The 11,294-nt window shown below is 47.8% G+C and overlaps 1 protein-coding gene across 1 annotated transcript; it reads left to right on the top strand.

Annotated features, from left to right (window-relative positions):
• The first annotated feature begins 6,187 nt into the window (after nt 1-6,187).
• Nucleotides 6,188-10,935, top strand: GMNC (geminin coiled-coil domain containing). The gene is made up of 4 exons (XM_074877415.1): nt 6,188-6,479; nt 6,610-6,695; nt 8,129-8,245; nt 9,765-10,935. The coding sequence occupies exons 1-4, from the start codon at nt 6,188-6,190 to the stop codon at nt 10,407-10,409; spliced, it is 1,140 nt and encodes a 379-aa protein (XP_074733516.1). The 3' UTR covers nt 10,410-10,935.
• Nucleotides 10,936-11,294: the final 359 nt, after the last annotated feature.

Raw genomic sequence — 11,294 nt, 5'->3', positions numbered from 1 at the left:
GGGGTGATGGCAGATGGGTGAGCACTTGTGCACACAACACATGGCACACATACATGCCACATACAGTATACAAACATACTCCTTGCATATTTCATCTGCAAGGATATTCTATATGTAAAAGGGTCACTACCTATGTATAAAAACTTCAACTTTTTCAGATAAACCCAAAGAATGGCTGAAAATCTATGGAACTCTATTTTTACAAGAAAATGTGATGTGATTTTAATGTGAGTTTCCAGTTTAAAATTAATCATGTCTAATAAAGAATATCCCTTCAAAATCTTAATGTCTGCATAAGGAGATAATGAGTTCCTTGCACAGTTGCTACCCAGAGGATAAATGCAGAAGATGACCGCAGATTTGGAGGAATATAATTTCTCAGCACCTTGAGCATCTTAAGACACTTTATAAAAGTCCACAAATAGCTTCAAAGCAATTCAAGATTAACTGAATGTGATAGACATTAATCTGGATTTTTACTATTTAATTTAAGCCTACGTAGTACCACACACATACAAATCCGTCAGATGATACCCATTACTCAAATTAAGTTTCTACATCACTATAAAATGTTATCTTTTTCCATACCGCTGCTAAAATACAACTTATTTCCTTGAAAAAAAACCCAACCCTTTTCTCAACACAGACAATTAAGCACTAGCCATACCAAATTCCCTTCTAAGGATCTACCTGGGATAAATCTCATCCAGCGTGTACCAGAAAACACAGAAACAAAATCACATATACTTAAGTGCACAACATGCCTTCATTTCAAACCAGAAGAAAACACTAAACCCAGCATGGGAATTGCACCCAAACAGGATACCCTCTATCCATTGACTCACGACTCTTGCTGTGAGAAACTGCAGGTAAACCCAGAAAGGTCTATTACAGTTTTTCCATCTTGAAGTAATCTTTTTGTTTATCCATAAATATTCGTGAAGCTCCACAGTACTAGACAGTATCAGCACAGGATAGCTAGAGCCCAACACTAACAAAGGCTCACTTTGACTAACTACATAAAATGCAGTAAACAAAGTCCACAGGTGTATTCACTGCCAGCTGACAATGATTTCAAAACTAGTAACTGGTGTGAGAGAGTGATGGAAAAGGTAAATATTACCCTAAAATGTACCAGGAAGAGATAAAAGAGATGAAGATTTATCAAGGCTTTTCTCTAGAACATTGGTGCATTACACAGCAGACTGAGTAATTTTGGCCATCCATCTGAAAAACAGGTTAATATCAGCTGGAATACTCTCTGAGATGGGTTCCTGCAGTGTTTTATGTTAGGGAAGATTGTAAAAGAACCTACCTTCTTTGACCTAAAAAGCAAAGGAAAAGACAATAGGTGACAGCGCTCTGCAAAGACATCAAGGCTAAACACTACTGAGGGAGAAGAAGTGTCTAAACTAAAGCAAGAGTTTGGCACAAGGACAAAAGGGATTATACCTGCTATGAATACATTCAGACTGGAAACTAGAAAGTGTCTAGCCATCAGAGCTCAGAGTATGGTGTAGCCTCACAGTGGGAATAACATAAGGAAAATAACCTAATTAGCTTTAAGAGGGAGATTGAAAAGTTTAAGAATGTCTCAACAGCAGGGGACTGGATTTGGGAAGTGCCTTTTAGTCCTGCGTTCAAGGAGGAAGACTGATCAGAGAACAACCAGAACCTGTATCTGCACAAATTTCCACTCAGAAGCATTCTTGCAGGTTAGTCTCATCAGGTTTAACTAATCACACCTTTAGTTCACAGACAACATCAGAAGTTCATGCAAGTGCCAGATACCTGTGTGCACCTGACTATAGGTTAATGTCTGGAGTTAAGTGAGTCCCTATTTTGTCACTGATATATTAACCATTCTTAAGAGGGATAAGAAGCACCATAGCAGCAATATGGCAGAATAAGCGAAGAGGATTTGGGGTGGGTCTGGACACTCATGCAGGTATTAGCATGAAAAGTAACACACAGTGTAGTAAGTCTGGTATAAAAGTTGAATTAAACTATTTGTAAATATTATTTTCTTCTGTGTACCATCTCTTCTGAGAGCCCGTTCACAATGGTCCAAATGCAATTTTAGGGTCACTTCTACATAAAAATGAGTTAAACCAGAAAAATCCAAGTTTGTTGTTTGGTTGTTGTTGTTGGGTTTTTTTTAATCTGAAGGATCAGCTTCATCACTGTCATTTAAACAAGAAAAATCATAGAAATTACAAAAGAAATTACAGGTACAAAGAACAGATGGGAATTAACACACCGCAATACATGTTAGTGTGTTCTCAAAACTTCAGAAAAGAGCTGCTCTGACTCTCAAAGTGAAATCCTATCTCTACTGAAGCAATACTTTATTTCCAATTAAAGAAGTGCATCATTAACTATAAGTAGTAAGAGCTCTCAGAGGGGTGGCCTCAGATGAACAGAAGAATTAGCAGATGATTGTTATTTAGTTTTGTTTTACACTACATATCCATGTGTAAATGCTACTATGATTTGAAGCTCTTCTATCATCATGTGTGACATCCATGCACAATTTTGCAAAATTAACTCTTTCTCTCTTACACCAACAGCATTTTGTCTTTCCTTATCACTCAGAAGTTATCTCCCCAAACCTATGAGGCTGTTGGGCTCTGATTTGGTGGTCTTTTACCCATGTACCATCTTTCCCCAACACAGAAACCATGGTAGTCTCAGTTGACATGAATTCCTTTAGCTCAGAAAGCAAAGCACTGTCAAAACCCAAACCAGCACGATACCAGCTGTGCGGAAGCAACACAGAGTGACCACAGGTTTTCTTCATACCTGCTTTTCACTCTAAGAGCATGCCTGTACTCCTCCCACCACTTCTCAGAGGCAAATAGCATGCCTGAGCATACGGAGCTCTGCCAAGAGGAAGCAGAGACAGAGCCACCAGCATTGTGCCAGGCAAAGGGCCCCGTGTAGGAACAGCCGTGAGCCAGCAATGCCTCTACCCACACCCACATCCACACAAAGTGGGAAGGAAACTTTGCCTGCTTATTGTCCCTCCCTAGACATGCTGTTTACTCAACTCCCCTCTCTCTGCAGCTGCCCTCTGTCCCCTGAGAGCCGAGCTATGAGGTGACCCAGGGGCGCTGCAAGGGGCAGCCTGGCAGCCCCTGCCCAGGGGATCCCATCCCTTCACCCACCAGGCCTCCCCACTGCAGGCTCCTCTGCCCCTGCCTCCATCCCGCCCAGGACCAGGCAGGCACTCTCCCAGGCTGCCCACAGACGCCAGGAGAGGGACCATGTGCCCAGGAAAGAAGGCGCAGGGCGGCCTCGGCCCACGCCAGCGGGAGGCTCGAACCCCCATTCCCCCGCGGAGCCCCTATTCCCCCTGCGGGGGGTGCGGGCGCGGGGTGATGACGTCGCCGGGGCCGCTCGCCTCCCCCAATGGCCGGGCTCGCCGCTCCCGCGCCTCTGAGGCAGCCGCAAGATGGCCGCTGTCTCGGGCGGCCCGAGGCCGAGGCCGCGCCGTCCGGAGGGGCTGCCGAGGCTGGGCGGGTTCCGTGGGGCCCTTGCGCCTTGCACGGGGTTGCTCCGGGCCCTGAGGGCTCCTCCAGCCTGCCCCGGCGTTGCTTGCCTCGCCGTCCAGCCCTGCGGAGGCTGCCCGGTCGCCTGCCCGTCCCAGAGCCTCTCCTGCCAGGTGACGGCGGCCTCGGGGCTGCGGCCTGTCCCGGCTTTACCTGCTTCCCCCGGGCCCTTCCACGGCGTGTTACTGACCGGCTGGGCCCCAGGTAGCAGTCTTAGCCTGGGGTGCATGCCTGGGGTGAGGGAGTCACCGCTGCCACAGCACCCCGGGAGGCACCCTGAGGCAGCCCAGTAAAGGGCAGAGGGACTACAGCAAACCAAGGTTGTTGGAAGTTGTTTCATAGAGCGTGTGTTGCTTGTTAGCCAACAGATGACCCCCACACACCACGCAGCCATGCAGGAGAGGGGTTGGCACCTGAAGAGTGTGGGTCATCGCAGCAGTTATCAAATGTACTGTGCAGAGCTGGGGTTTAGGAAACCTAAAGGGTCACCCACGGCTGGATGTGGTGTGGATTTGGAGCATAAGCCCTTCTTAAAATATCTCTTGGAAAAAAAAAAACATAAGGTGGGAGATGGCACTGATTTAATTTTGTGTAGCTACCAGTTTACCGTGGGCAGCAACCAAGAAAAATATGCCAGTAATAAAAGAATGGAAGGCAAATGGCCATCTTGGTTTGTATTGTCCCTGAGCCTTGCTAATGGGGTAACAGCACTGAACATTCTCCAGGGGAGAAATGAAAGATCATCCCATATGCCAGCCTGGCCTGCCTTCGGCCCAGCCTCACCCTCGGCTGGCTGTAGATTGTGTCCGCAGGCAGGTTGGGTTACCTCCTTGAATAGCCCTTGCCGTGGCAGGATCCTGTCTGAACAACTGCTCTGCTATTAGCTTTATTCCCACCATCCCCTATGCTATTCAAAGACAGACCCTCAGTGAAGAGTTGTTTGGTTTGATTTCTTTTTTTTCCTGGGAAAAACTCAAGCCTATCTATGGATTTTAATTGCCACGGAAATCTGATGTGAATTAGAGGTGACTATATGCTGACAAGCTCTCTTTCACACACCTGCATATGGCTTTTAAAAGATTACCCTGTATGATGGTAAATCTTATACCACTGTCACAACATTTATATCCTGAGATCTTCTTCTGGAAGCCTGGGGCTTGATAGAAAACTAATTCCCAGTACAGTGAAACATTTGCAGGAGCTTGCCATTGCAGACTGTATTCTGAAACCTGCACTTCCTTCCTCAGAGCTGTCCACAGAAGTGCTCTGAATCATATTTGCTTCTACACGCCCCTGAAAAGCTGTGGAAAACCCACTCCCTCAGCCAGGCATGTTGGACAAACTTGCTTCTTCCTGCTGGATTTTACAACTGCAAACAAGGCTTGAAAATAAAACAAAACAAAAAAACTCACCAGGAACACCAGCAGCCCTGCTCTGAACATGTGGGATGCTTCCCTGGATCCCTGCTCATTTCCTGGAGTGAAACTCAGACACACCAGTTCAGCACTGTCCTGAAGTGTGTGGAGGTTTTTTTTTCCTCTCTCTCCTTCTTTTCTTTTCCCTCCTTCCTTGTGTTGATTTGTGGGGCCAGAATGACTTTGATTTCAGCAAGTTTGCTGTTTATTCACGTCACAAGTTTGACAGCTTTACACCAAATCAGATTGCTGGGTTTCAGGAGAGCTCTGAGGCGTCACTGGGAGCTCCTTTAGATTAAACTCGCCTCCCCGGTCTCCCCCCTCTCCCCCTCCTTCAGAGCCATTTAAACCCTCTCTGGGGCTTTAACAGAAACGTGCTCCCAAGACCTGCATTTCATTCTGCCACTAACATGGTAAGTGCTCTTTGCATTTCTCTCGACCTGAAGGCAGAAAAGGAGAAGCTGGTCTCTTTGCCTTGGGGGCTTGCAGTAGGTTTTGTGCCCTCTTTAAGATGGGGAAGGAAGAGGGCTCTCCTCTACCTGCAAGAGCAGTCTCTGCTGCTGTGCCTCCCATGGGTGAGCAGATTCCCTCCTTGAGACTCCCAGCTCTGCCGTTGCCTCGCAGAGATTTAGAACTGCTGCAGATGGGGCTTATTTGAAGGAGGGAAGAGGGGTGAATCCAAAGACAACCCCAGGCTTTGCTACCGTGCGGGCTGGGACTCCTGCAGAACTGCAGGGGCAGAAGAGTGTGCGCAGCCTGGAGGTGACTCTCCTGGCTTTGTGCTGCCTTAGAGCTGAATCAAGCCCCCGAGGTGGGAGCAACGCACCGGCCAAGGACAGCCTGGGTCCTCCCCGCACCTTAAACCCACTCAGGACCGCAGTATTTCCCAAGGGATTGCAGCAAACTCAGCCACCTCCCCGGCATACCGCTGCTCGGAGCCCCTCTGCCGCGGGGGGCTGCGGCGGGGGCGGCACTGCCCAGCGCTCGGCGGAGGTAGCGGCGCGGTGCGGTGCCACCGGGCGGGGCGGGGGGGGGGGGGGGGGAAGCGGCCACCCGGGTCAGGACTAGGGGCTCCCGCGGGGGAAGGCGGTGCCTGGCCGTGGCCGCGGGGCACTCCTGCGACAGGCACCTGAGCAAACCCCGGCCGGGACAGGAGCGGGCGGGGAACGCTCCCCCGCGGAGCAGGGACCAGCCCGCAGCGCTGGGATGCTCCTCGCCGGGATGCGGCGGGCCCGGAGCAGGGCTGACACCGCCTCCCCTCGGGGCCCGCCGCAGCCCGGGGGCGGGGAGGGGGTGTGGGGGGACACTATCCGCCGAGAGCCCCACCGCCACGGCCCCTTCCCTCCGCAGAGCACCGGCCAGCCGTGCCCGCAGCCGGACTTCGCCGGGGGCCCGGGCTGCGCCTGCCCCTGGTCCGCCCCCGCCGGGGTTTCCAAGGAGACTTGGGCTGCCGTCTGCGCCGCGGAGCCGCCGCCGCCGCCCAGCCAGGGCCGGCGGGAGGCTCGGCCGCCGGGTAAGTGGGCTCCCACCGCCGCAGTCGCGGGGGGTGTAGGGGGGGTGGGCCGGCTACGGTCCCGCAGCCGGGCTGGGCGAGGAGGTGGGAGCGGACTAAACCCCACGGGTCTGTTTCCCCCCCGCCTCAGGCCAGTTCTGCAGCCCGCAGCTCGGTGCCCAGGACGCGGCGTGGCGGGGAGACCAGCTGTCCTCCCAGCTTTACAGAAACAAGCAGGTAAAGGCTCTGCGCCCCCCGCCCCCCCAGCAACCTCGGTTTCTCCCCCCGAGGTTCATGAACTTTGTATCATGTATCACACCTTCTGGGTTGGTTTATGGCGCTAGTAAGACCCCTCCTTCTGGCACGGATGTGGGAAACGGTGGCAAACCGCTTTATTTGGGTGGATTTTGTTCCTTGCTTGAAGAATTTGACTCCCCCATGTTGTCCCGCGTAGCTGGAACAACTATTGTGGGGTTCCCTATTCATCCCTCCCCTCTTACAGCATATCACACCAGCTTTCTTTGCGCTGGAGACCAGGGGTGTGACCAGGGAGTCCCTCAGGCTCTGATGATGCAGAGCTTCATGCTGTGACTAAAAATACATGGTGTGTGTCCTCCTGAGACCACCAGGATTAACTTCATGAGAAATGATTCCGACAGAATTATCTACTTATCTGATGGATCAACCATTTTGACTAACACGCATTTCCTTGTTGTTTTGTCTCTTCTTTCCTTTTTTGTAAATCCCATCAAGGGGCAGGAGAAACTGAACAGTCTAAGATGAAGGAATCCCAGACAGATCACTCTCATCAAATACTTGCAGTGATATTTTGACACAGTGAAGTCAATGGAAATTAATTTACTAACTTCAAAGTCCCTGGCATCAAACCCTAGTTTCAGACATCAATGTACTTCATTCTTTGGCTCTACCTCCATCATTTAAATCTGTGCTTTTCAGCCTGTGGTTAGCAGATGCCGGGGGTCCTTGGCAGAAGGTCCTTCATCCTCCTAAAGGAGTCTCCAGAGCTATGATCAGGAAGCAAAAATCTCTCTGCAAATACATAGATTTCCCATGAAAAAGTGTTAGACATCTGCAAATCAGAACATACCTGTCCAGCTCTTGGCACCAGTGATTATCTCAGCTCTGTATGTGTACTGGGACTGGCACAGTAGGGTCCAGGATTGAAGGGATCACTGAGTACTACTATATCATAAAGAATGGCAGCTGCATCTTCCTTCTGCACTCTATCCCCATAAATTGTTAGTCTGCAGGTCCTCCCTCTCCTTTTTCCCACCAACCAACTATAAACAGGAATGAGAGGTGTCCAAAGGGATGCTTACTTAAGAGGAGATCTGTCAGCTGCTGTCATGCATGCCCATGACTGTTTCTGGCTGTTCACAGGGCTACCTGTAATTCTTTTCTGTTATTATTCCACAGTTACAGGGTTTTTTCAGAGTAATCTTCTCAAACACTTGCTAAAGAATAAAGGAAGTCAGTGTGAAAACTGAACAGTCATGCCACTTAGATTTACAGAGACAAGAGGCTGGAGGGGGTGGGTTGAGCTCACAAAGCAAACACCCAGATCATCAAATCCAAGCAGCCTGTACCATAGGGCAATTGATATTATGTTACAGAGTCAACAGTTATTCATCAATATCTCTATTCCACAGCTTCAAGATACTTTGCTTCAGAAGGAAGAGGAACTTGCTAGGTTACATGAAGAAAATAATAACCTCCGACAATACCTGAATTCTGCCCTGATTAAGTGTTTAGAAGAAAAAGCCAAGGTATTGTGTTCAAACCTGTTGTATAGACATGTGTGGAAGAAACAGGTTGAATAGATACATGCCATTAAAATATATGGAAAGTCTGAGAGTGTAGACAACCTGCAGTGTGAGATCTATTTAACTTCACAGAGCTGCCAAATTGCTGGTTATGGATCTAAGAGGACAGTTTCCCCCAGGAATGACGTCCTATCAGGTTCTGACTGTGGAGACAGTATAGCCCATGGCATAATTAAGTGTAGTGTAAAAGTAAGATAGCTATAAGTAAGTTTATAGGCAAGGTACAATTATTCCATGTAATGCTTTTTTCAGTGAAAAGTTCAAATTTGAACATATAGTCTTGAATTATCCCTTTTGATAAGGATTAATTTTTCCTTTTTTTATGTTTTGGGTGCTTTCTTGTTTATGTTTTGTTTTGTCATCTCCCAATGATACATTTTATTCATGTACATTAGAATACTGATCTTCTGTTTTTCTTCAGATTTATTAATTAAAAGCTGTGTGGTTTTTTATAAAGGTGAAATACAAAATTAAACACTTCAGGTTAGATGAAACATTCTGTTAAACTAAGTGTGAAGGGTTTTTTTTTTAATGAAATATTTTGATTCTCTGTCTCTCATCCAAAAGAAAGTAATAGTTTCTGGTCAGCTTAAAGACATTTTTAACTGTTCCAGCCTTGCCCATGAGAGTGAAGTATTAGTTATTTGCTCAGCTCTCTGGATTGGGCATGAGGTAAAAAAGCCTGTAAAAAATAGCAGACTTTCCTTTTACATTCTATTCTGAGTTGACAGTGTAGCATGTCTCCCCTCCCATGCCAAGACCTGGCTCCTGGCAGTAGAAAATGTCTCCTTCACTGGGCACAGCAGGGAGACATGGCCACCCCTCTATGTCATGCGGAGGAGGCTCCAGTGTGAAACCATCACAGGCGGTGTCTGAGCAGTGAATTCATGACATGATGGGGAGCTTCCTTGTTATTACTGCCTTCATTTGACCATCCATGGATGCCTGAAGGGCCTTCGTCCTGGGATAATGACAACTGAGGTGGGTTAACAAGCTCAAAGCCACTGTCTGCTGCTCTGAGCAGTCCCTGGCCAGAATCACACCTGCTCCAGTATAACTTACCTTCACTTCCTCCCTCTTTGTCAGGCTGCCACATTCCCCCCCATACCCCACTCACCTGCCAAATGCTGCTGGCAGCAACAGCACAGAGGAGTGCCCTACAGCCAGGCAGGAGCTCTCATTTCACACTGTACTGAGAATGCGATCAAAGCACAGGCCTTATTGACATTGTCAAATTCTTCTCTTTCAGGGAGTGGGTTGTTGCAGAGACTGTAAAGACACAAAATAGTTAGTCGTATAGATATGTTTAAGCACAGTGTGGAAGAAAAAGTATCTTTTATAAGGACAGTAGTAACCATTTTGCCCATCTAAAATCTGAGATCAGAAACATGTTGCTTCCAGGTAACTAGAAATTCAGATTTTAATCTTCTCTCTCCACCTTTTTTTTTTTTTTTCATAATAGAAACTGCTGTCCTGCCACAGCCAAAAAACCTGTGCTATTCTCAAAAGCACCAAGAGGAGATTGAAAGAGGACCACTGCTTTGTTCCTCAAGAAACTCCTCATGCTTCCAAAGCTAGAAGGAACCTCTTTAATGAATTCACTGCCTGTGAAGAGCAAGCCAGCCCTGCTGTGGACAGCTGGGTCTTGCAGACTTTAGGATTAAAAGATGTCAACACCATTGATGAAACTTCAGCTAACTACAGTGCCCTGTCCTCAGACCTTGGAAAAGACGTGTACTGCCTGAGCCCTGGTGAAACAATAGACTATGAGCAGAGCGAAGGAGCAGCAGCAGCGTATAGCTGCAGCCATGTGCCTCCAGCTAACAGCAGTACCCATCCATGCAGTGAGGACTCTTCCCTCCTTCCTCAGTTTTCTTCAGCACCATGTGTCTCCTCATCGGTACCAAGCATTTCCTCCCTCCCAGCCTATGGGTTGCCTTATTTGACTGGTGATTTGTCACCCAACAAAACGGATGTGGCCTTCACAACATCTCTAAGTCCTCACCGCAATGTGAGAACACACACCTTCCACCAAGGACAAGCCTTCGTGCGCAGGGATGATGATGGAGGCTGGAGATTCACCTGGGTGCCCAAGCAAGCTGAGTAATGCACCTGCATCAAGGGTCAGCCATAGGGGATATAGGAGATGGACACTTCATCCTGTTCTTGAGACAGATTCAGGCATCAAAAATGAGCCCATCTGGGCTCTGTTAAATTCTACTCTGTCACTTACCCACTCCTCACTCCCTGCCAGATTTTCACAGGTGTGGCTCCAGATTGCACTTGAACAATTATCTGCCCCAGACCAGATGTACAAATTGGATCTACTTCTCTTGTGCCTTTGTTGAGATACCTGCTTTTATTTGTTTCCTGGTTTTTCTATCATCGGCTATTCCTTGTTAACTGGTAGTTTCTAGGCTGGAGTGCTTTCAGCTTTGATGATCACTCCCACATGCACCAAACTGGAAAGCATTTTGGGAATACAGTTTGGAAATAGCAGCTCTCTCACAGATATCTACAGATGACAAAGGAGGCATAGGTTGGAGGCTGAGGATTGGCAGTTTCCAAGTGATTTGTGTGTCTCTTGGCTACACAGATTGCCTTGCATTAAGGCAACCATGGGTATTTGTTAATGTGCTACACTAGGCTGACCCACCTGCAGTTGCATGGTGCTGTCATATTCTTTGATGATGCCTCAAAATAAACAGGATTTGCTTCTGTTGCCTGGAGGCTACTTAATTATAAGTGATCCAGCAAGTTCAGGGGATTTTCTTAAGGTCTGATTAAGAGACATTAGTGTTTACTGCATTGTGTTTTAAAGGTATTTTATTTGTCAGATAAAAGGAGTTTAAACATTTAAGCCCTGGATCAGGAACTAGAATTGGAGATGCTGTAGAGTAATGACACTGCCATCACCAGCCAAGGCCCTGGCCCAATATATTAGTGGCAGAAATTTTCTCATCTGTGGCTAATGTACACTCAGAGCACTTCT

The sequence above is a fragment of the Strix uralensis genome, chromosome 9, assembly GCF_047716275.1.
Source record: "Strix uralensis isolate ZFMK-TIS-50842 chromosome 9, bStrUra1, whole genome shotgun sequence".
Lineage (NCBI taxonomy): Eukaryota > Metazoa > Chordata > Aves > Strigiformes > Strigidae > Strix > Strix uralensis.
This window is presented reverse-complemented; position numbering and strand designations above follow the sequence as displayed.

Coding starts and splice junctions, on each gene's coding strand:
- GMNC (XM_074877415.1), top strand. CDS start 6,188: ATGCGGCGGGCCCGGAGCAGGGCTGACACCGCCTCCCCTCGGGGCCCG. Junction 6,480..6,609: donor GCGGGAGGCTCGGCCGCCGG/GTAAGTGGGCTC, acceptor CCCCCGCCTCAG/GCCAGTTCTGCAGCCCGCAG. Junction 8,246..9,764: donor GTTTAGAAGAAAAAGCCAAG/GTATTGTGTTCA, acceptor TTTTCATAATAG/AAACTGCTGTCCTGCCACAG.